Source organism: Polypterus senegalus, chromosome 13 (assembly GCF_016835505.1).
Source record: "Polypterus senegalus isolate Bchr_013 chromosome 13, ASM1683550v1, whole genome shotgun sequence".
In the NCBI taxonomy this organism is placed as follows: domain Eukaryota; kingdom Metazoa; phylum Chordata; class Cladistia; order Polypteriformes; family Polypteridae; genus Polypterus; species Polypterus senegalus.
Genome location: NC_053166.1, coordinates 26,337,816 through 26,363,998, shown reverse-complemented (window position 1 = coordinate 26,363,998; position 26,183 = coordinate 26,337,816). Strand labels below are relative to the sequence as shown.

The window sequence follows — 26,183 nt, the reverse complement described above, 5'->3', positions numbered from 1 at the left end:
ACAATGAACAAAAATGAAAAGATCTTCAAATAATAATGCATGAAAAATATGTCAGATCCAGACAAAACACATGTGGTGCATGCTCTACATCCCTCATGATGCCCTCTAATCCTGTGAGCCTATTTCTGGCACCTCTGTGCTCAATTACTTTGTTGGCACAGCTCATGTGTAACTTTTAGTGTTCTAAGGTACACACCAGCCCCAGGAATTGGAAGTGTTTCAGTTAAATGCTGTAGTCTGCCACCATCAAAAAGTCCGTCAGCCTGTACAACGTGTAATATACTGAGGCTCACGGTGAGAAAGGAGACACGGTAACAGGACCGGCAAGTGGATTAAAAAAGGCGGGTTGTAAGCTGGAAAATGAGAAGAACTGGACAACTTTAGCCAAACCACAAACAAACTTGTTGAAAAGAGCACAAAACTTTCAGAATAACAGAAGAACAAGAAACCAAGGAAAAGATTGTTGTTTTTTAAAGAACTGAATCCAATTATGGATTCCAAGAGCTGTGTGGCATCTGTAATGATATTGTCATGTTGGTGACGTCAATTGTTGCAAAATGACAATGGGTAAATAAACATACTGTAATAATAATAATAATAATAATAATAATAATCTTTTCCCAAGAGACAAATACGAGATGTGATAATTTAATTCCCTGTACATAGAGTCTAGTTTATGTATAAGCCCCAGACCAGCAGTGTCAATTGTTGAGTGAGCAGTTATGAAAGCAATACAAATCTATGTGTAAATTTTGTGAAAAAATTGAGTAATTAATAATAATAATAATAATGAAAACATTTTATTTCTATAGCACCTTTCCCATTCACCAGCTGCTTTGAAATCTAGATCAGAGCATTAACATTAAATTCTGTGTGAAGATCAGTAAAAGTGCTGCTGTATCCTCGGAGATGGTGATAGTGGCATATAGTGAGGATGCTATGAAAAGTCATAAGAGGCATAAGAGGTTCAAGGAGGGATGAGAAGATGTGAACTATGACACTAGAAGTAGGTCATCCATCCATCATGTCAATGCCCCAGGCCATGATCTGCTCAGCTTTCATTACTTTCTGGCTAAGGAATCAATTGCAAAATTGGATCATTCACCTTATTCACCTAACTTGTGAGTAGCCCCTTGTAATAAAAGTTGTAATGAAAGGATGAAGATTTTCAGACATTTCTGGCGTCCACCATAAAGTGACAAAGGATCTCAAGGCTCTTCCAGAAACTGAGTTCCAAGTACGTTTCCAGCAATGGCGATGTCGTCTAACTAAATGCACAGCTGTGGAAGGAAAGTACTTTGGATTGCATGGGTACGCACACATTTTTTCTACAGGTTAATTTTGTGAATTAACTCTTTGAGGGCTGAATATTTTTCCAAAAAAACTCAGTTTTCTAAAAAGCACGCAAAGCAATGGTTTCCCACATAAATCAACATAAAATGTCTGTTGCTACGTGCTGTGGCTGCTGTTGACGCATGTTTGGCAGCTCTGGCAGCAGCGGCTGGTGGGCCGGCTGCCTGGCTGTCTTTTTGGGCAGTGGTAGTAGTCGCAGTGTGACGCAATATGGTTTGTACCTCTCGTCATCATAAATGGTGGTCCCCTCAAGCAAACACTGCTGTAGGCTGTATCAGCTACTCAAATGAGTTCAGCACCACGATCAGCTAGGGACCGTTCAGCTGATGCTGGTGCCTCAACTCGTTCCAGATGACTTGCATCAAATTCCAATTCCGATTCAGTGATAATATGAAAAATGTCCATGGAGTATTTTAATTTGCACATTCGCTTTAGTCTCTCATCAGATTTCGATGCCTTTTTAGAGGTTGTTAGGTCTTCGCTACTCACGCACGTGCAGGGATGCAGGGAGTCGAAGTTAAATCAACAAAGCTACTTGACTTTTCTTTTAGCAAAGAGCAAAGACGGTCGAGCTAAAACATAAGGGCAAGTTTTGTCGCAGTTTACAGCTGATTACCGTCCTCTACCCCTGAATTTCAACAAAAGTCGACATCAGCCCTGAAAGAGTTAAGAGAGATCATGGGTTCACATCCTAGGTCTTCCCTGTGTGGAGAGCGCTTTGAGTATTGAGAAAAGTGCCATATAAATTATTATTATTATTAGTAATTAAACCATCATGCATCCTAAAATTTACAAAACCAAACCAGAATACTTAAATCATGAAAAACTTAACTTCTCGCAAACAAAATTAAAATTAACCACAAGTGGGACAAGAAATACATTTTACAGGCTGGTATTTTACAACATAACGTAGTATTAATGGCTCCTCAGGCATGGGCCTACAATGTGGTTCTTCACTCTGTGTTTGTCTTGTGTTTCTTGTCCATCAAAGAAGCACCTACCACTGAAGAGTTTCTGACACCTGAACATCAGCTGGCTCACCATCAGTAGACTATCCTTACAACTCATATTGATGTCATGAATTTGAGGAGGATGCAGGATTTTGCGCGCAGGTCACATATTTGAGGCCCTGAGGCAGCTTAGCTCCTTGGAGGACCACAGTGTGCAAATGTATGCTTGTTTTCATGTCTGCCATTTTATGTCTTGCTAATGTTCTGGTCTTCACAGGTCATGGATGAAACTGGGACGCAGATCAAATGGCCTTCAAAGCTGAAGATAGGAGCAAAGTCAAAGAAAGGTAAGAAAGCATGCCACATTATGCCACATTAACGGCATTTATACACTGAGTTCACTGGGCTTGAATCCAAATCCAAATTGTATCTCTCAACTTCCTACCCCCACTAGTTTGCTTTCACGCTGTGTTTTGTTGGCCTACACCTCAGTATGTTTGCATAATACCTTCACAATTAATGTGCAAAGTACCAGCAAGCCTCTCTACTTCTGTCACCAGGCAAAAAAGATTTGGAGCAGAGTAGGTCCCTTTGTATTCTCCCTATTTAGGCAGCAGCTAAATCATCTTGGTAAACATGGAGAACAATATTGCTTTTACTTTTATAGTAATGCTTTTATTGAGTTGAGTGTTTGCTGCCCATGCGTTCGTGCAACAAAGTGGGAGGATGTACAGGCCTTGCTACATTTGACAACTTTTCCAGTGATTTTCAATTGCAGCCTTCATTTCCATTTTCTCATCTTTTCTTGTTATTGTATGCATTTATTTACAATGATAAGGCACTATACTGAGTGAATCCTGCTGGCAGATTTCATTTGTACAAATTCACAAGTAAAGTCAGACACTTCCTGAACATGATGGCACAATGTTAGAATCAAGCTAAGACCAATACCAGTTGTGAAAAGGCCCCTCCCCTGGGAGGTGGCTAAGAGTGACCACACCCACTGCAGCCATCTGTTTTCTTATCCTGACTCCTGGGTCACATCTAATCGGCTCTGAAATTCAGTACTAAAATATTGACTCCTTTTTATGTAGAGCTTCTTGTGGCTTTTCCTGGTTTCAACTACTGTCAGGGTGATCATTTATTGAATGTGAGGAGATAATGATGTGCTTTTGTTTATTTCTTTCTCTACCACTAGATCCTCATGTTAAGGTAGAAGGAGTGAAAACAGGAGTTGAAGAAGCAAAACGGAGAATTTTACAAGTTCTGGAGGCACAGGTATGAGCTGCCATATGTTTATTTTCTTTGTGAGCTTCATTCAAAGCCACAGATTTTAACAGCTGCAAGTATGTCGAAAATAAAATTCTTTGTCTTTTCTTCATTATTTCCCACTTCTATGTGGGGTTGATATACTTGATTAACTTTCCTCATACAGCTTGGTCCTGCACCTCCTTGCCAGTCAAGCCCTTCTCCTTCAGATCCTCTTTTACTTTATCCATCCACCTCCTTTTTGGCCTCCCTCACTTTCTCTTCCCCTGTACTTCCATTCCCGTCAATTGCCCACTTATTCCTTGTCTCCCCTCATCACATGTCCATACCACTCAGCCTACTTTCCTGTACTTTCTTAGATTTCTATCCTACTTTTGTTGCACCTCTGATTGTCCATCCATCCATCCATTTTCTAACCCGCTGAATCCGAAAACAGGGTCACAGGGGTCTGCTGGAGCCAATCCCAGCCAACACAGGGCACAAGGCAGGAACCAATCCTGGGCAGGGTGCCAACCCACCGCATGACACACACAAACACACCCACACACCAAGCACACACTAGGGCAATTTAGAATCGCCAATCCACCTAACCTGCATGTCTTTGGATTGTGGGAGATAACCCACGCAGACACGGGGAGAACATGCAAACTCCATGCAGGGAAGACCCAGGAAGCGAACCAGGGTCTCCTAACTGCGAGGCAGCAGCGCTACCACTGCGCCACACACCTCTGATTGTCTCATTTAATATTCTTTCTCATTTTGTAACTCCACACGTCCATCTCAACATTCTCATTTCTGCCACATCTAACTTCTTCTCCTGCTCTGCGTTTATTTACTCAGCTCCATACATCATTGGTGGTCTTACCATTGTCTTAAAAACCTCACCTTTCACCTTTGCAAGAATTCTTTGATCACACAACACTCCTGATACCTTCCTCCAATTTTCCATCCACACTGCATTCTGCTGGTTATCTCTGCATCTAATTTTCCATCTGGTCTACCACTGATCCTAGACATTTAAGTGTATCCACTCTTTTTAATTGTTCTTTCTGCAGGTGAACTTATGAATCCTGATTATTAGACCTCATATATTTTGTTTTCTTCCTATTTCTCTTTAATGCTCCATCTTCCAAAGCTCTTCTCCATTCTTCCAACTTCCTCTCCACTTCTTCTTTTCTGGTGCCACACAACGCAATGTCATCAGCAAAAGGCCTGCACCAGGAGGATTGGCCCTTTATAACATGACTTAACACATCCATGACCAGACCAAAGAGGTAAGAACTAAAAGAAGACCCCTGGTGCAGACCTACTCTAGCTGAGGTATTTCTGTTATCCCAACACTGCTGTTAATCTGAGTCCTTCCTCCCTCATACATATCCTGGTCCTTCTCTGGTCCTCCTCTCTCTCTCATGCACCAATTTGTGTATTGCTCAAATCAAGAGTACCTACAACTGGATTTTGGAGCTCTGTAAATTCAATGTGTTCCATCTAATGAGTACCTTGAGATCATGGCGGGATACCTAGTTGGTGAGGGGTTGCCAGAGGAAAAAGTGGAAAACATAATGACACAAGAGGACCCATTATTTATTATTTGAAGGACAGGCAGCTTTAGTGCTAAGCAGGACTCCTAGCTTTTCATCTGTGAAATGGAGCTCATGAATGTGGAAATACATGAGGTTTCCAAAAGGAAGTTCTGAAGAGGTAGCTGCATTGTTTTTAAGGACCACTGTTGGCTATGAATGTGTTTTCTCTTGGTATTTGGCGTAGAAGTGACCTCACAGGATGAGGTTCAAAGGCCGCTTCTTAGCAGAGGTGCATTGATCTTGGTAGCAAACTCTTCACTTAAAGAGATTAAGGGAAAGAAAGTCATGGGGGAGTGCGAGAGATTTTGGTGAATGTGGTACTGTGATTTTGGTCGGTGGCCAAGTAGGTGAGCCAATGCTCCTGATAAATAGCGAAATAATCTAATCTAAATAAACTTGTATGGTGAGGCCCAGTGGAGCAGCCAGGACGTTTTATGTGTTCTACAGCTCATTTGATTGTTTTTGGTCTGTTTAAATGTAATCATTAATGTAAAGCTTTGGAGGGTGTTCTCCATTATAAGCTTAAAATGCTGGAGGTAAGCTGATTTATTTTTTAAGGGCTGGATTGCTCTTTTACTTCTAGTCCGGCTAGTCTACGGCTCACCATTCTCAGCCAGTTCTCAGTCCATGTCCACAGTAGATGGTGGCCTGTATGCTATAGAAAGGCTAAGAGCTTCCATAGAGCGCAGTGACAGTTGAAGCCACTAGGGGACAGCACTGTACCTATGATGTGATTCCTAACCCTGGAAAGTGCATGTAGAAGGCCCCAACTTTTTGGAAGAATTAAAAATAAAATTGTAGATGGGATCATCTCATTAATCAAGTGAAACGGTCATGATTGAAACAGCCAACTTGTGAGAGGAATACTGAATTTGCTGCATATCACCACATGTTTTTTGAGGAGTGAGGTGGTCTTGAAAGCCATGCCTATTCTGATTAAGAAATGTCAAGCAGGACCCTCAAACCCATTATCCATATGAGGTATGAGAAAGGGTGCAACGATTCGCTTGCCCAGTATGATATGTGTGCCGGAGACAGCTCTCCACATGAAGAAGGTCACTGGACTTTGCCACTACTGTTAATGGCAAAATGCAACGCATACTGAGACTTCACACGTAGAGCAGAGAATGAAGCTGCATGGCTTTTTTGCACCAATCCTCACACATGTTCTTTGTCTCCACAGGCCAGCAAAGTCACACTGAAGATGGACGTGGCCCACACCGACCACTCACATGTCATTGGCAAGGGTGGGTGCAACATTCGCAAGGTCATGGAGGAGAGTGGCTGCCACATCCACTTCCCAGACTCCAACCGTAACAATGTGAACATGGAGAAGAGCAACCAGGTGCGAGGATGTTTTTCTGAACTGATCAGTTTGGGCTGTGTGAGGGCTATTCTGAATTGAGAAGGGTTTAGTTTCTTTATAAATCAAGGAGGGTGGTTTTCTGAGTCTTGCATGTGTTTAGTTCCCACTGCAAAGAAATATTTTATGAATTCTGTTTTTTTTTGTTAGGTCTCAATTGCTGGACCTCAGCCAGGAGTGGAAGTGGCCAGGAGAAAGATCAGGGTAGGCAATATGCAGTTCTCGGGGACTGATGCTTGCTTTGAGAGATCTTTTAAGAGATCTGCCTTGTGTGTATGTGGTCTGAACTTGTCCATTTCTAATTGGAAATGATGGCCATTATAAGAAGTTGAATCCTGCTGGCCAGTCTCTACATAAACTCACTGCTGTCTTTTTTTTTTTAATCCCACAGGACCTGCAGCCTCTGGCTCTTAGTTTTGAACTTCCTGTAAGCATCCTTCCTCAAGTGACACCTGACACCAACTCTCCCTTGATTCGCCACATCACTCAGACCTTTGATGTCAGCGTCAGTGTCAGGCAGCACGCTAATCTTTATGGTGGCACGTGCACAGTGAGAGGACTACAAGGGAACCATGCTGGTGTTCAGGTCAGGCTGATTACTCATACACACCTATGTTTCCAAGGGTCTTTATCTAATACTTTTGTCCTAACGAAGTGCCTCATTGATTTCCATATTCCATATCATTTCCATATTTTTGTATCTAACTGCACCTTGATTGGATGTGCCTGAATGTTCTAAATAGCCATGTGCTACCCACATCTGAAAGTAGCCTAAGAATTGGTGACAGCTGTGTAGCAACGAGGTTACACAGGAATTATTTGACTAGCAGAGAAGTGAGCGCAGGAACCTACCATTCTCTTTGTGTCTTTGTGTACACAAATGTCACTATCTAAATAATGTTAAGATGATATAGTGCCTTTTATTCAATGGACAAGCTGAAGGTGCTTTACATGAGCAAAACAAGAGGCACAACTGAGATTTCAGTGCAAGTTCTCTCATAAGAAAATTAACTAGTGTCACACCCGCGTGCCTAGGGAGTGTACCTATACCTCTGATCTTGTATTTATGATGGATAAAGATTTAAATGTATTAACACTCTCAGTAACAACTTCTGTCTTTGTTTCCCTGAAGTGGAGGAAGTAAAAACACTGCACACATGAAGTCACTTCATTCGAATTATCGGAAGCCCAGCTACTTCCGGTTTCCTCCCTTATAAAAGAATGTGGATAACCAGTGGACGGTGTTCATTCTGAACCCTGCTCCGAGCAAGACAACTTCTGCTGTGGAGAGAGCCATATTTTACAGAGCAAGCTTTATTAGTGAAGTAGCCTTGGACCTGCAGTCTTACTTCTTTTGACCTATTAAATTAAGTTTACCAATGGTGGTACCCCAACCATTATTTAGTGTTTCCGTCTTGTTTCAAAGTGCCGTAGTTAGAAGGAATGAACGTGGAGGATGATGGACCAGGCAGATCTGAGGACAATCACTTAACAACTCAGTGACCAGCTGTTGCAATGCTGGAATGAGTTTGGGAGTTTATGTATTCTCATGGTGTTTTCCTACAGGAACTTCTACATCCAAGAACTGCTTGGAGACTCAAAGTTAGCCCTGTGTTTCCATGATCATATTACCACCACAACTACTTAACATTCCTTATTGATTTGTAAGAAATGTACAGTAGGACAGTTTATTGGCTGATGTGAGAGCACAGGCCATGCAGATACTGCTCTGTCTCCTCAGCTCTCTCAGATTCTCAACATACCCATTGTCTTCCAGCCTCTCACCAACTATCCTGTGCTGCTCTACAGATGCTGCACTTTGCTGAACCCTAACAAAAAAATTAAGAATACATGGAGGCCTATTACATGGACAAAAGATATATTTTGGTCCTAACTAAAGTTCTTTTCTCTGCCCTTTAGCTACTGTTAACTTTACGCCACATGAGGTTAAACATTGAAATCCTTGAAGATTATCATGATTGTTATTTAAATTATAATACAGGACATAAAATTAATGAGAAGTTTGACAATAGACGTTTACACCAGGTTCCAAAACCTTCGACTTACCCCATTTTTGCCTAATGCACCACTTTGTAAGATTGCTAGAGAGTGACTAGATTCTTAGAGAGTGACTTTTTTATTTTTAAGATGGTAATGTGCTCTGAAAATGTGTGGCAAGACGGCTTGTTGTTGTCTGGTTTCTAAAAACTGATCGTGGCGCCAAGTTCCACCTCAGCCCAACTTTTGACTTTCAACTCAGAATTACAATTCAAGGCCAAAGTGATAACAAGTCACAAGGGTTGACTTGGGTTGTCATGTACACATGCCTAGGTAAAATGTAGATATACTGTATATTGTATTTTTATATATATTAATTAGATCTGTCATTCTATTGTCTACTTTAATGTATAAATATTTTAATTAGAAAACTTTTTTCTGGTAAGAGTGAAGATTTGTTTTGCACTTTAGTGGTTAAATTATGCTTTATAATACCTGCTTGATTTTGTATTCAGTATACTTACATTTATTAGAAATTATCATAGTATTAATTAATGATAATAGTCCATGTAAATGAGGTATACTGTATGTTTGTTTTTGTGGATTAATCCGTGGAAAGCACCCTAAATGTAAATGTATGATAAGGTGCTATATAAATAAAGTTATTATTATTATTATTATTAAGCAATAATTCATTGATATCCAAAAATAGATTTTGTTCCAACTCCTCTTCTTTGTATGTCTAAACAGAAGGCAACAGCCATATTAATCGAGCTCCTGGCAAGCGCAGAAGTGGCCCTCAATGTCAGCACTCAGTTGGACATCACTTCCCAGCAGAGGCTCTTTCTCCTTGGACAAAATGGGTCCAACCTTGGCAATGTCATGCAGGTGACTCACACACAGATTGTGCTGCAGGACTTGAACTGCAATCCCAGTCGCTCGACTCTGCTCATCAGGGGCCCGATTGAATCGGTTTGTCTGGCCAAACAACTCCTTCTGGTAAGGAATAAAAATAGAAATGAGCTTTGGGAAGAGATGGACCTTGAATGTGGCTTGAGTCTGCCTCTGCAATGTTAAACTCTCCTGTCCACAGGACTGTCTGCCTCTCTGCTTGATGTTTGATCTGGAGACCAATGCTGACGTGGACCCAAACCAGCTCAGCCACATCATGCGCAGCCTGGGGGTTTCCATTGGCCTCAAGGAGAAGCTGAAGCAGCCTGCTAAGGTAGGGATGTCAGAGACAGGTGAGTGTGGGATACTAAGGATGTGCCACTGTTATGTAGGCTGTCTGCATCCCCACAGGGTTCTCTGTGCTATTTGTTATTTTGTTCCACTAATGTATGGTTTGCTGCTTACAAAAGAACACTATCAATTAACACTTTGTTCAGTCCATAAATGTTACTTACAACACACAGCAAAAAATCTCTCACAGTTTCCCATGTTAATGTCAGTTCAGTGCGTTTGCACCATGGCTAGATCCTAATTCAGGTCCCTCACACTATATGATGCTCTACAGTAAAACTTGCATTTACACCACTGCAATTAAGCACTCCTCGATTTCACCTCCTGTTGCTCGTTCTTCATCCCTCTAGCCTCACTTCCTTCCAGCAGCTGAACCCTTGTCCAAACATAACTGGCTGGAAGGAACCTTTAAGCTCCAGTCTGGGAGTACTTACTAGGCCTACTGAAGCTCATATCCATTTTTAGGGTCAGGAAGACCTTCCTAAAGTGCATCCTCCTAGAGTTCCCTCTGGCAGACTTAGGTATCCCTTCAAAAGTTTTGAATTAAACTGTAAATATTATTGAAGACAGATTTGAAAGTAAAAAGATGTAACATCTGAGATTATTAGATTATCAAAATTCATCCATACATATACACTATGTGGGCAAGAGTATGTTGAGAACCCCTTTAAATAACTGAGTTCAAGTGTTTCATTTTTAACAAGTGCATAAGCTGAAGCCCATCACCATTGGCAAACAGAATGAAACCAAATGAAGAGCTCAATGACGTTTAATGTGCCCCTGTCATAGGATGCCACCTTTGTCACAGATCACTGTGTGAAATTTCTGCTCTGTTAGAACTGCCATAGTCAACTGTAATTGCCATTATTGTTGGGTAGAAGCATCAAGGAGCAGCAACCATTCAGCAATGAGCTGAGTCCTAAATTGCATATCATGTTAAAATGGCCAATCCTCTATGACAGTGGTTTCCAACCTTTTTTGCACCACGGACTGGTTTTGTTTAAGACAACTAACTTTCCATGGACTGGCCATTACACATGCATAATAAAGCATAATAAAGTAACTTGTCTTTTACTGGAGGGTGCTTGGTCTCTCTGTGGTCGAAGCAGTTTTGGATTTTCCATGGCCTCATTGGACAGCCAGTCACCACATACTATACAGAGCGGACTAGGAGCATGTGAATCACTTGTCACGATAAACATCATTAAAGTAGAACTGTTGGTATTTTCTTTTAAATGCAGCTTTCTTTTTGTTGCCAGTCTTCAGTCTCATCAATGGGTCTTTTCCTTTTTTGAAAGAAACTCTCCAGAGATGTTTGTTATTTTGTCATTTTATCAGGCACCAAAACTGTGATAGAAACAAGTGTGGGAAAGAGGCAAAGACAGAAGTAATGGGGGAATTGTTGAATGACAACTGGTCACAATTATTGAAAGTTATCAACAGTTAATTGTACACCACAAACAAACCAATCTGCATGCACATCTAAACCTTAATTAATACTGCTGCCCCTCCTATTTCTTAACTACAGTGGCTGTTAAGGTGCATAAACACTACAACATATTCCCTGTTCCACAGAGATGATTTGGGGCCTCATGTATAACACCGTGCATAGAACTCACACTATAACATGCGTAAGCATAAAAGCGGGAATGTGCGTACACACAGAAAAATCCAGATGCATAAATCTGTGCGTACGCAAACTTCCACGTTCTTCTGCTACATAAATCTCGGCCTGCGTGAAAAGTAACGCACGTGCACGCTCCTGCTGTCCCACCCCAACTCCTCCCAGAATTACGCCTCTTTGAATATGTAAATCAATATAAATAGCCATTAAGCTCAGCATTCTGTGAAAAGACAATGGCAAAACCACAAGGAAAAATAGAACAATTTTAGCAAATACCAAGTGGAGACAAGGAAAAACGTACTATTTGTTGGTTTAAACAGTGGTATAAACAAGAAAAGGAAGCTGATCGAGCGACATAGCGTGTCGGAGAAACTCGAAAGCTCAAGTTCACAAAGTTGCACAGTGCCCGAAATAAAAAAGAAGTTGTCAGATATCAAATTCGCCGTGAAAAGCCAAGTCGTAGCCCACCGTCTGAGTTTCATATGAAAGCTTATTAGGGTACAGAGAAAAAAAATAGGCACACAGTGGGGAAAAAACACGAAATGTCAACTTCAATCTTGAAATTTCCACTTTAATCACGTAGTTTATTTTGTCATTAAAGCAGAATATCATAAACTTCATCTTAAAATGGTTTAACTTACTAGTTTTTTTCAAATTCCATCGTAACTAAAGTAGCACATTAAATGCTTTGTTTTGTATTTGATCTTCTATGTGCTCTATGTGTGTAAATCACTACGTGCTTCTGGGCTTTCTCTTTCTCCGACAGGACACAGAACCCATTACATTCATAATATTACAGCTCTCTGAATAATTAAAATACTGAGATGTATGCTTGATATATTTTCCATGATTATAGGAGTTAAAGCATGTTATTAAACATGGGAACATGGTGGCGCAGTGATTGTGCGCGACCTTCGATGAAATAATTTATTGCAGCAGTACTGTCTCTTTCAAACGTACTAAACCCCAATTCCTGTCCTTCCTTTTCTTTCTCCAAGTACCCAATCGCCACACAATCAGCTCTGTAATAGATGTTAAGTCATCTGTAAGCTTATAACTCTGATTCTTGAAAGCTTTAAGGGACATTGAAATATCTTCGTAGTTCATGTTTAATTATTCTATCCTTCATGCCAGTCCCACTGAAGCATACAGTGCGAGGCATGCAGGAACAATCCGTGAATGGAGTGCCAGATCCTTGCTAGCATAGCGAAACCGCGTCCTTTAGTTATTAATAATATAGATTATTTAAATTAAGTTAAAGTTTTATCTGTATAATATAATACACATATTTTGCTGCATTTCATCTTAAAAATGATATTGTCATCATATGTAAATAAGCACTTTATAAAGTGGCTCAGGTTGTGCAATATTATAACTGTAGTGCAAGTTTACAGTGAGGTGATTGTACTTATACATTACTGATTTATTTTCATGATTCTGAGAAATATGCAGCAGGCTGATGGGAGGTGGGAGCGGTCCTCCTCACTCACGCGCCAGCCTTGGGGCGTTCCTTACCTCCACTTAACTAGCAGACGAGAGAACTACTTAACGGATTTAGATCAGGTTTTTTCTATAATTTGTTTGAACATTCCGGTTGATTTTGCGACTTCTGTCATCGCGCTAAGAATCATAGTTTGCTTGCATAAGAGACATACAGTGATCCCTCACTATATCGCGCTTCAACTTTCGCAGCTTCACTCCATCGCGGATGTTAAATGTAAGCATATCTAAATATATAGCAAAGATTTTTCGCTGGTTCGTGGATTTTTGGTCTTTTAATTTATGGCACATGCTTCCTCAGTTTGTTTGCCCAGTTGATTTCATACAAGGGATGCTATTGGCAGATGGCTGAGAAACTACCCAATCAGAGCACGTATTACATATTAAATAAAACTCCTCAATGATATACAATATGCTTCCCGTGCAGTGCTTCGCACACTTAAAAGCTCTAGCAGCACGTATTGATTTTTGATCGTTTGCTTTCTCTGTCTCTCTCACTCTCTCTGCCTGATGGAGGGGGTGTGAGCAGAGGGGCTGTTTGCACAGAGGATATGGATGCTCCTCTCAAAATTGCTGAAAGACTATCTTCACATTGCACCCTTTTTCTTACAGCTGCTTTATTGCGGTGCTTTGCATACTTAAAAGCCCAACAGCTCGTATTCATTTTTGATTGTTTGCTTTTCTCTCTCTCTGTCTCTCTCTCTCTCTCTGACATTCTCTGCTCCTGACGCACACTCCTTTGAAGAGGAAGATATGTTTGCATTCTGTTAATTGTGAGAAAGAACTGTCATCTCTGCCTTGTCATGGAGCACAGTTTAAACTTTTGACTAAAGGGTGTTCTTTCATGTCTAGAGGGCTGTAATAATGTTAAAAAACGTATTTAGATGGTTAAACAGGTTTTCTATTCTCTAACTGCAAAAATATTACATTTATGAATAAAGAATCCTACTTCGTGGAAATTCATTTATCGCGGTAGAGTCTTGAACGGATTAACCGCGATAAACGAGGGTTTACTGTATAACTATGCGGAGAATATTTATAAACAGTGTGGGAGAGTTTATAAGGGGTTAAAATATATAAAAATAACCATACAAACATATGGTTTCTACTTTGTGGATTTTTACTTATCGTGGGTGGTTCTGGAACGCAACCCCTGCGATCGAGGAGGGATTACTGTATTTGCGGTAATCCGAGACAGAAGCTGTGAGCCGAGAGGAGGGGGAAGCGTGACGTCAAGAGTGGGGAGCCAGGCAGGGCCCTCCTCACTGCCCTGTTTCACTATTACGCGGGCGGAGCCGCAAGTGAGGCCAGTAGTCGTTAAAGTGGAAATAAAAATAAAAACTTTTTTATTGTTTTTGTGCCGCCAGGTACTAAGTAATCCATGGCCCAGTACTGGTTTGCGGAGCAGTGATTGAGGGCCGTTGCTCTATGACATCACACACAAAAGAGTTCCAATCTGTCTCTGGAAACAACATCAGTACAAGAACTGGGTGTCAGGAGCTTCATGAAATGGGTTTCCATGACCCAACAGCTGTACACAGTCTATTTGACAAATCTGGGTTTCTTGGATACCAGGACAACATTATCTTCTGGACTGCATAGTGCCTACTGTAAAGTTTGGTTGAAAAGGGATGACAGTCGGGGCATGTTTGTCAGGGTTTGAGATATTCACCTTGGTCTCAGGGCTTGCAACATTATGGCAACAGTTTGAGAAGACCCTTATCTGTCTGTGTACTAAGGCAAGTCCATAAAGACATGGAGGAACTTGAGTGACCTGCACAGAGCCTTGAACTCTATCCTATCAAACACCTTTACAATGAACTGGAATGTCAATTGCGAGTCAGTTCTTCTTGTCCACCTGACCTCACAAGATATTGCATTGGCTGAATGGGCTCATATTCTCACAGACACACTTTAAAATCCTGTGGAAAGCCTTCCCAGAAGAGTGAAGGCTGTTATAGCTGCATATTCCATTGGTACAACAAAATAATAATGCTCATGTTTATGGATTTGGATGTCCTACAAGCTCATATAGGTGTGACGGTCAGGTTTTCACAAACTTTTGGCCATTCAGTGTGTGTCTCAGCATCATAGGTATCAGGAGACAGAAAATACATGACTGGAGAGTGTGGCTAGCAGGTGGCAAAACTGCAGTTATCTCTCATTCATTCCAGTGTATTGTCACAGTAAGCAGATTAGGGACCCCTGACAGTTTAATGCCTCCTGTTCAGAAGACTAATGTAACACTGCTCTTGTTCTTCTCTCCCTGTATAGTCAGTCATAGTCAAGGCCTTGGAAAGGAATGTGCAGAACATGTATGAAGCCAGGAGGTTAGTGCTGGGCCTGCAAGGGAAGGATACCAACAAGATTCTCGTTGCACCCAGCACCACCACTGCCCGCCTGTCTGACCTGAGCCCACCTGAATCTGCTGGTGAGCACACTCTACTCTTCATGGTTGTCTTGCTGAATTTCCAGATTTGCCCCACCCACTCATTACTGAGCAGATTTGCCCCACCCACTCATCACCCAGTCAGCTCTGTGTAGTAACGAATTTGACCTTTTATAAAAGAGGATGGAGAGTTATCTCAGTTTATAATTACATTTAGTGAGATGGCAGGTTCATGAGGGCTTTGAATAAATGTAGAGCAGAGTTTCCATGCCGAAACATCAATGACAAACAAATAATTAATAATAATAATAATTTTATCTAGCACCTTATCATACATTTACATGCAACTCAAGGTGCTTTTGTGGAATAAAAGTTACATATCCTCCTTACTTTCAAGGGTTAACATACTGTATGACCTGTCATATGCCAGACTGTTGAGCAAGAATGTACTCTGTGCTTAAAGTGCAAACTGCTTTTTAAGAACTTCTGTTTTTGTGTTAAAACAGCTGTATGACTTATTAGCCATAAGATGTCTTATGACTTATGCTAGAAACTCCTTAAGAAGTAAACAAGCTTGCAATATAAGGAGCAGTTTAGGGAGTGTAAGGGGGGCTTCTCTTTGGCTTGCAAGCAGAGAACTCACAGCTACTCACCTGCTGCTAATAAAAATTACAGACTGATTGATGAAGCTCCTGTCATCCTCAGTTTATTCTTCCACACTTTCCACAGATTAATCAACAAAAACAAAGATACATCCCATTTACTTGGATTATTGTCATTAATTAATATTATGATCATTTCTAATAAATGTAAGTATACTAAATACAAAATCAACCAGATACTATTCAGCAAAATTTAACCACTAAAGTACAAAACAAACCTTCAGTTTTATCAGAGTGAAGTTCTCTAATTAAAATATTATTCATTAAGTTTGACAAGAACCAGATCTAATAAATGTAAATAAAAATAAATATATACAGTATATATCTCTAGTTTACCTAGGCATACTGTATGTACATGGAAGCCCACTGAGTAGAAACAGTTTGATGTTATTAAAGGTTAATGAAAAGATACAAAAACAAATAAAACAGTCCATAGCGGTTTCAGTTGATTTAGGGTGTAGTTGGAGTTTTTTTTTTTTTTGGATTCTTGCTTGTGATTAGTTGACCAGCTGACACAAAGGAGAAGAAAACAAAAAACTCCTATGATGGGCCATAGCAGAAGAATAAACCTCTGGCGGACCACAGTTGTAAGACAGATGTTAGCAAATCAAATAGTTACATCTGATAGTAATCAGTTTCTGCATCAGGAAAGTCAGTATGACCTGCTGGTCTCCCACCCTCCACTGGGCACAGTTGATACATGTGGCACAGTTGACAATGAAGGTTTCCAAGTTCTCCTTATTTCCTCCAGTACCCCAGGTTACTGCAGAATAGAGCACTTTGAGCAGCCACCACCCAGGATGGGAGACAAAAACATAAAAAAGCAATGGATTAATGCTAGGTACTTATTAACACTTCAAAGAGCTAAACTTATAATCAAATCACTATATTATGATGTTATTATTAGCGACTGGGAGCCTGATCAGATCGGGCTACAAATTCTACGTTTGTGAAATCCATACTTTCTCTGCAAAGAATTATTTGTTTTTTTAAGTCCTTGAAATGATTTTATCATGGCACTGATTTGTGCTTAAAATAGACCTTTTTCGGCCGATGTAATGAAAAGCTTCCTGTTTAAATGGGGCTGCGAGACGTGAACTCAGCTCTTCGGCGCACCTCATTTCATTTTTTCCTGCAAACAAACTTTCAAAACAAACCGTATTTTATGACTCTCAGAGTCGGAGTAATAATTATATTGGCGTGGTCATTTTAGATCTGAGATCAGCTAAAATTTAAACAATGACCGTTGTTAATACCAAGCCGTCATTACTCAGTTTGCCAACAGCTGTCAGAAGGACGGATGCCAAAACCGAACTGCCCAAAGACAGATTCCGACATACCAAGCAAATGGCGATACATTCTAAGTTACTTACGGTTCCGGAGCTGTCGAAGGGTTTAAGTCAGTCGACGATGTTAGTCACGAATGTACGCCCCAACAAACCAACGTTCCAAAAACCAACCGAACTTACTGTTATCTGCTCGAACCAAAACTGACTCATTATACTCAGCGGTCCTGCGGCGCCACTGAAGCATTCGAACATTTTTAGGCAAACATACAATACTACATCCACATTTGCCACGTGATATTCTAACTACAGAGGCAGAGTCCCATTGCATGGTTCTAACTTGTATTGAGTGGAGGTTTTGACGCGAACACCATAAATACGGATAGTATCAAATTATATACTGTTGTAACAAAGGCGCTATATAGGCGCCGGATCCGACACAGATTGACACAGAGACACGTATAACAAGTACAAGACCTTTATTTTTCTTCACCCATGGGCGCACGTCTTCCCCGTGACCCACAGGCAATACACAATTCCACAAACCACCAGTCCAGCTCACAGCAACACCACCTTCCTTCCTTTACCACCACTCCTTTTCAAGCTTTGTCTCCTTCCTCCCAACTCTGGCTCCTCGAGTGGTGGTGGCTGGCCCTTTTTATAACCAACCCGGAAGTGTTCCAGGTGCTTTACCACCTGATCCTAATTGCACCTCCGGGTGGGGCTGAAGATTCGTCCAGCCAGGCTGCTGAGTCCATGCAGCTCCCCCTAGCGGCCATCCGAGGCCCCAAACAGGCTGTGGAGGACTCCATCTCCCATGGAGCCCTGCGGTTGGTTGGGGAATCACCGTCAGCCAAGGAGGCTGCCACCAAGCGTCCCGGGGGAGGTACTGGAGTGCCAATGGTGGCTCCCTCGGAACATAAGCAGCAGGGGTGTCCCTGCCGGGCATGGGACCCGGCTGTCCATCACACTGTATAAGGATTGGAAAGCCAGATTAATAAAAAGGGTTTTGAATAATGGGGCAAAACTAAGAAACAAACAAAAGTCAGAAATGAGAAAAAACATTGAAAAGAAATCAATATAAAATTCTTCCTAGAGAAGATACAGTATTCTCTTTGACAAACAAAGTTTGAACAGTAATAAGCTTGCAGCTTAGCCTTAAATAAGCTGTCCTCATAAAGGACCTAGCAACAGGCCACATCATAGTAGTCAAAATCCAAAATGGCGCAGTGATGACATTACCATTGTGTGGCATACATAAATAAAGTTAGAGACATTAAAGTGTTATGCTTTCTGTCCAGATTGTGGTACCCTGTGGTCAGCCCAAATTATTACAGAGCTCTCAAGAAGAGCAGAGAACAAAAAGGCTTGGGTTGCTGCAACCTTTTTGGTTCACCCAAATGCTGTCGTGTTTATTCATCCATTTTTGCCAAGAAAACCTCTCATGTGTTTTATATGGAGAAGCATGGGAACAAAATCAATGCTTTGGCCTTTTTAAAGTTTCTGCAACACGTTCAATGGCATGTGTCCTTTCATGTTCTGACCAGGTCATCCTGACTTATTTAGCAGCAACAAAGCAGTGTCATTGGAGTCCAAAGTTGAGGTAACAACTCCACCTGGCTTACCGACTTCAACTAGAGGGTCAGAGGAGAAGCAACAGGAGACGCCCAGCAGCAAATCAGATGACACGATCTCTGCACGCCAGGTAAGTTTCAGACCTCACTGGCACTTTGACCTTGAAGTGTGACGTACAAGTCATTTTTACCCTCCACTAACTCGTGAGGCTGCACCTTTCTTAAAATGATGCCATGTCAGGACAATCAAGAGGAAGAGCAGCAGGTGCCAGTTGGGAAGATCAACAAGGTATAACAAATGGCGCACCTTTGGGGAGTTTTGTTTTTTATATGTTTCAAATTTCAGGACAGGCATTTGGAACAGCTGGCTGTGTGTTCATTCAAGCAGGACCCAGTATGCCAGTCTGATACACACAGATGGATGGGAGTTTCATGGGAATGCTAGCACCTCCTTGGAAAAAGGAGCAATCAGCTTCTAAGAGGAGCATACAAGCAATTTTTATTATAATTTAGAGGCAGCACAGTGGTGCAGTGGCTACCCTGCTGCCTCACAGTAAGGAGACGAGGGTTTGCGTCCCGGGCCTCCCTGTGTGGAGTTTGCATGTTCTCCCTGCGTCTGCCTGGGTTTTCTCCGGTTGCTTCAGTTTCCTCCCACAGTCCAAAGACATGCAGGTTAGTTGGAATAATGTTACTAAATTGTCCCTGCTGTGTGGTTGGTGTGTGTGTGTGTGTGTTTGCTCTGCGATAGACTGGCGCCCTGCCCAGAGTTTGCTCCTGCCTCCAGCATCCCACGTGACCCAATTCAGGACTAATCAGATTGGAAAATGACTAATGACCCCTGGAGAATTCCATACTATATAATCTGTGGTTTTCATTTAGATTCCAGATATTGGCCAAGATGGAGAGGGGGGCTCAGCAGAGGGGTACACCTCAGAAATAATCTGTGAAGACAAACACAAAAAGGACAGTGTGGCGATGGCCAAGGGGAAAAGTAGCAGTCAGGCTGAGAACGATAAACCACCTGACCCAAATGGACACCCCACAGCATCGAGGCCAAATATTACTGTCTGCGATGAGGCCAAAGAGTAAGTCCCGACTCATTTCTTTATTTTATGAGGCTTAATGGTTATGTGTTTTTGCTGAGATGGTACCCTTCCTGATACAGAGTTGGTTGTCGGTCCTCAGCTCAGGAAGCGCCTGGGGGCCTTGGAACTTTAACATATGGAATTGCGGCTGCAAGATTTGCCACAAGATTAAGGTTACCATGAGATCCCACCTACAGTGGGACAATTCTATTACATTTTTCTAAGATGAGCACAAAAGAAATGACAGATGCACACCATGAAACAAAGTCACACCTTATTAAAAAAGAGCCTGTTCTTCTTTTAGATCTGGGTGAGCATCCTCGGTCCTGGGTGGCCGCAGTGGCTGCAGGTTTTTGTTCCAGTCGAGTTGCTTAATTAGAAACCAGTCCTCACTAGTAGCAGATTGTATTTAATTTCATGGCTTGTTAGTGTTTTAACTCTGCAATGTCAGGTCATACTTATAGTGTAGATGTTTTCCTTTTCAAGGGTATCATCCAAATGATTTAATGTTAAAGTAATTCTCAGGCTATCACTTTTTTCTCTTCATCTTCCTTCTAAATATTTTATTAAGTGAAATAGTGCATGGTGAATACACACACAGGTGTAAATGGAGACAGGCTCGATAAAGAACTGCTGGTCCCTTTGTCGTTGCTAATAAGGAGCCATTAAAATCAGTGTATGCAGCTGTTTAAGACTAAAATAAGCACTCAAGTCTTATCAAGCGAGAGAACCTAAATGAATTGGAAAAATGTCACTTCAGGACCGATGTTACTCACCCCTCTTTGAAAGGGTGTGAGTTTTAAACAGCATATCAATTAAATTAAGTTAATTAGCAGCAAAAAATGGTCACTAGTTTCCGAACATGGTCAGAATGAAAACCTGCAGCCACTGCGGCCCTCTAGGACCGACGTTGCCCACCTCAGCTTTAGATGACATCACAGTGCTGCGAGAAAGTTAATGGCAGGATGATACAATAAAGAGGGTAAGTCTGCATATCTCAGTCTAGTTTGATGTCTTTCAGACACGCAGACACTAGCCTGGCGGCAATTTGTAAATTCTTTGTGTATGGTTTTAATTTTTATAATCTGTTGTTTTCCATAGTCATTAAAAGAAGTAAACAAATTCCATTGTGTATTAAAAATTCTGGGTGGCACGGTGGTGCAGTGATTAGCACTGCTGCCTCGCAGTTAGGAGACCCGGGTTTGCTTCCCGGGTCCGCCCTGCGTGGAGTTTGCATGTTCTCCCCGTGTCTGTGTGGATTTCCTCCGGGTACTCCGGTTTCCTCCCACAATCCAAAGACATGCAGGTGATTATAAATTGTCCCTAGTGTGTGCTTGGTGTGGGTGTGTGTGTGCCCTGTGGTGAGCTGGCATCCTGCCCGGGGTTTGTTTCCTGCCTTGTGCCCTGTGTTGGCTGGGATTGGCTCCGGTGGACCCCCGTGAACCAGTAGGAAGGATATAGCGGGTTGGAAAATGGATGGATGGGTTGGATAATGTATGGATGGATTAAAAATTCAATTCAAGACTCCTTTGCATAGTGCATGGTGTGTTTACTTCTCAAATGCATAGGGAATAATTCGAGTATAATGCAATGTACAACAAAAAATAAAAACCCCAAGAAGACAGCAGCTGCACATTTTCCAATCTAGATACACCTCTACCTTGCTTTCCACACATTGAGGGTTTGCTAATGTGCTGAACTGTGTTGTTCTTCGGCCATTGTCTGAGTGATAGTTACAGATGTAAACAGGTATGCATGAGGGAGCTGCCCACTAGCACCCAGTAGACATTTTCGCCTATTACAAAACAAACACCAGAAGCAAGAAAAAGGTTCCCCATATAATTTAAATAGATGTTGTAAACAAGATAAAAACAAAGATAAAGAGTTGGGGAATAGTGGCTTTATAGCGGGTAGGGAGGAAGAGGCAGGTCTCTGGAGCTACACCTGGAAATGAGGTCAGGATTGGGTGTGGATGGGAGGTCTGTCAGGCCGGATCCGGAAGTGGAGTCTTACGAGGAACTGGAAGTGAGGTTAAGCAGGTTTTCCTTCTGTGGATCTGTAGAGTAAGGAGAAAAGGCATTAGTGCACACTGCCAACCCTTGGTCTGGCATAACAAGACATTAATTGTATAAAGTAGCAACAGCAAACAATAGCCATGAGTAATCATTCAAGACTGAGCCAACACATACTGAATAAGAGAGTGAAAGCTTGGATTTTATAGGTGGAGGACAGGAAGGGGTGGGATCTCAGGCAGAAATGAGGCCTGCAGGAGGGCGTGGTGTAGCAGTGGTTGTGGGCGGAGTCTTAGCTGGGCTTTCCTTCTGATGTTCTGTAAAAGAAGTAGAAAAGGCATTAGTACCGTTCATCAACCCCAGGCTCTGCACCTTAACCCCAGTTAAGCCCTTAGACTACCTCCCATGTGCACGTGTGTGACAATGTTCAGTTGCAAAACAATAAATACAAGCAAGTAGTCTCATTAGACTGAATCCAGAACATGACTGAAGTAATATAAGGGGAATAATGGCTTTATAGCGGGTAGAGAGAAAGAGGCAGGTCTCTGGAGATACACCTGGAAATGAGGTCAGGATTGGGAGTGGATGGGAGGAGGTCTGTCAGGCCAGATCTGGAAGTAGAGTCTGACGAGGAGCTTGAAGTGAAGTTAAGCAGGTTTTCCTTCTGTGGATCTGTAGAGGAAGGAGAAAAGGCATTAGTGCACACTGCCAACCCTTGGTCTGGCATAACAAGACATTTAGTGAAGCCCATCAACTGCCTCCCAAGTGCACATGTCTGACACTCCTTTAGACACACAGTTGGATTGGTTCAGTGAAGACATCGTTGGTACATCCAGGACAACAAATCCAGCTGGGTTAGTTCATCACTACTGTTAATCATTACTGAGTGATGTACACCAGTGTAGGTTTGGAGAATAAATCAGCAAAATATGGAGGTCATATTGTAAACATATATAGCTGTTTGCCAATCATTGTGTTGACGGTCTCTTTTAATTGTTGATGAGTCAAGTTTTTCAAGCGATGTGAAAATAACCCCAGATATCCTTGTAATAGTGTACTCTCTTCTGATTGACTGTTCAGGAGTCATCACCACAGGACAGAGCAGACCAGTGAACCATACAGAGGAGCCAGTGGTGACCTGGAGCCAAGTGCTGATGTCACAAAGAGTGAGGTGAGCAGTAATGGTCAAGTCATAGAAAAAACAAAAATAAGGAGGTCCAAAAGTGTGTTCCGAAGCAGCCCTTAGGTAAGTTTTTACAAACTCCCATTCACTTTTTTATACACCACTTTTTGATAATTGGATGGTAAGTGTCCAGAGTTAAGAAGAAGGCAATCAATGTTCATGATCAGAGGTCAGGCAAAAAGTCAGAGAACCAGAAGCACTAACAAGAAGAAAATCCAAGGAAGGTTATATACAATTAAAAGAGGTTATGCTGAAGCTTTATAACACACTCATCTGGAGTACTGTGTGCAGTTTCAGGCTCCAGATTACAAAAAGGACATAACAGCACAGGAAAAAGTCCAGAAAAGAGCAGCTTGGCTGATTCCAGGATTGCAGGGGATGAATTATGAGGGAAGTTTAAAAGAGCTGAGCCTTTTTAGATTAAGCAAAAAGAAAATTAAGAGGAGACCTGACTGAAGTGTTTAAAATTTTAAATTGAGTTAGTCCAGTGGATCGAGGTCTGACTTTAAAATTAGTTCATCAAGAACACAGACATACAGTTGGAAACTTGTTAAGGATAAATTTCACACAAACATTAGGAAGTTTTTCTTCACACCGAGAGCCATAGACACCAAGTAGTGTGGTGGAGAGGAGGACTTTAGGGACTTGACTTGATGTTATTTTGGAAGACTTAAGTAGATGTGCCTGGCGAGCTTTGTTTAACTGAATGGCCTGCTCTTGTCCAAATTGTTTAAATATTCTAAAGAGGTCATCAAACCAAAAATCACAAAATAAAATTTCTGTGTACAGAATAAAAGTTTGTAACTAGAGAATCCTCATGATGTCATGAGTTATTATCTGGAACTTCCACACTCAGCTTTTCTTTGTGTTTTAATACCAGCTTTACAGAACTTTTTTTGGGCAAGAGAACATCTAGACCTCTTCCTCAGTTGTAATTGTTATCACAAATGCCTTGTAACACAACCCCTGATCAGGCAAGAGCTGCACCTTTACATGTCTTCCTCTTTCTTGTAGAATTACGACTATGAAAAGAAGAGGCAACTGGCTGCACGTGGTAAGTGAGTCTTCTCTATTCTTTGCTTTTACCACAAACTGAAGATAAACTACAGTATGCATGAGTGGAAAATGGGCAGTGTTCTTATAGTCTGAAAAGACAGTACTTTTAGGCAGCAGGATCTCAACTCTGCACAGCTGAGGCCAACACAAGCTGAAGACAGGGTTTTTTTAGCCAACAGCGTAATCAAATCTGCACAGATTTTCATGTGCAAACTGCACCTAAAGCAGTGGCACGTTCCCTGAGATGCCAGCTGAATTTGAGCCACATCTTCAATAAATAACAGTTGACATTTAACAATTCTTTGCTGACCATATGAACAGACTGCCTGTGATGGTGCAGGTCGGCTTGACACTCTCAGTTGCTCTAGGGAGCCTCTTGAACCCACCACGTCTGTAATATAACTGGGCTGAGCTAGGCAAATGAGGACACATCACACAAAACAAGGGGTAGGTGTGAAAGTGACACATGCCTTAATTAAAATCAATCCAAGCCAAAGTGTTCAAAAGTGCTGTGCTCCAAAAGTCAATAATTAAATAAATAATCATTGAAATGGTGCAAAAGTAGAGGTTAAAAATAAATATTAAGATCAGAGGTTAAAAGCTAGAGACGATCCACAAAACTTTGAGCCCAAATTCTGCCCTTTTAAACCTGTAAAATTTATTCAGCCCCAAAAAGTAAAGAAAAAAAAGCCAACCTAAAACTACATGCAAAACATAATCTTCTGATTTCTATGACATCAACGAGTGATACCACCTATTCTGATTGTAAATCATCAGCGTCTCTCCACTTCACATTTTTAGTCGCCTCTAAATTCATTAATTTTTCTTCACAACTTGGAGTCTTCTGTCTGGTAGCTCTTGTTTGGACTTTGCTCTTACATTATGTCCTTGTAATATGGACAACAAAGGTGCATACCGTATTCTCTGTGTGGTCTCATAAGCGCCGTCCATTTTTCCATCCACTTTCCAAAGCTGCTTTAACCCGAGCAGAATATCTAAAACAGAACATCTCTTGAGCTGAGCCCTACACAGCATGCCATACATTAAAACAAGAGTGCTAGTTTGGGTTTCAACTCTTGACTTTGTTCTTAGACTTTACATGTGAGTAACATCATTTCGGTTATTGTTGATTGCTATTTTGACTTGCAGACTCACATCTACGTACGTACTAAATCAACGTACTATGTACAGCAGTCTTGTTCTGCTATAGAATAACAGAAAAGATCTGAAATGAAGATCAGGGGATCAGAGCGAAGTCAGTAAACACACCAAGCTCAAAACCTGAAAAATCAGGCTGATCTTTTATCAAGCCTAAACTAAATTCTAACTTGACGTCAAATAAACGTAGACAGATGTTCTAATCCTGCAAAATCAATATGTGAAGCAACTGCAAATTTTTTTCAGAGCCTATCTGTCAAACTTGAGGAAATGCTTCCTGTGTGGGATTTGCATCTTCTCCCTGTGTCTAGGTAGGTTTCCTCCAATTGCTTTCATTCCCTCTTAAAATGTAAAGAAATGCAAGTTAAGAAGTTGTTAATCGAACCACATCAGGACGCGATCATTTTGGTCCTAATAACCGGCTGGTCCGATTACACAAACATACCCTATACATGTGCAACCAAGACGGGAAGTGCTATAAGTAACATATTAAAATGTCATTATGACTTTTACTGTGCTGCACACGCGTATGGCGAACGTACAAACAAGAACTACGTACATGTACATGTACAGTTGCTTACAACTTTGTTTATTGAAAAAGAAATCTACCAATTCTTCGAAATGATCTACACAACACTCATCATGCAAAGCACAATAAAAAAGGTTACATTACCAAATTCAAGTCAACGTTTGAAGAACTTGTCTAGTGTGATCTGACACATTCTGTTGATGCACTTGTTTACGCTCGACTTCATGTCGCCGGCTACTGGGCGGTCCGTTTTGGGAAAGAAAGGGCAAGCATGTTCAACCCCACTGGTTTGCACTTGGTACAAATTTTCCGACTTCCTGACCTTTGATAAAAGCATAAATTCTCCTGTGGAGACCAGGGATCCTCC

The 26,183-nt window shown here is 41.4% G+C and overlaps 1 protein-coding gene across 3 annotated transcripts in view; it reads left to right on the top strand.

Annotated features, from left to right (window-relative positions):
• The window catches only part of bicc2 (bicaudal C homolog 2), a 98,579-nt gene that overhangs the window by 46,677 nt on the left and 25,719 nt on the right, over positions 1-26,183 (top strand). For 2 of the 3 annotated variants that reach the window (XM_039776030.1, XM_039776029.1), the window contains exons 3-14: positions 2,581-2,650; positions 3,502-3,581; positions 6,339-6,500; positions 6,669-6,722; positions 6,910-7,104; positions 9,267-9,515; positions 9,610-9,741; positions 15,157-15,313; positions 18,767-18,924; positions 19,673-19,878; positions 22,971-23,061; positions 24,088-24,127. In XM_039776030.1, coding sequence (XP_039631964.1) covers positions 2,584-2,650; positions 3,502-3,581; positions 6,339-6,500; positions 6,669-6,722; positions 6,910-7,104; positions 9,267-9,515; positions 9,610-9,741; positions 15,157-15,313; positions 18,767-18,924; positions 19,673-19,878; positions 22,971-23,061; positions 24,088-24,127 — 1,591 coding nt within the window. In that variant the 5' untranslated portion in view covers positions 2,581-2,583. Of the gene's footprint in view, positions 1-2,580; positions 2,651-3,501; positions 3,582-4,729; positions 4,847-6,338; positions 6,501-6,668; positions 6,723-6,909; positions 7,105-9,266; positions 9,516-9,609; positions 9,742-15,156; positions 15,314-18,766; positions 18,925-19,672; positions 19,879-22,970; positions 23,062-24,087; positions 24,128-26,183 lie in introns of those variants that run through there. The other variant, XM_039776031.1, reaches the window with a different exon arrangement.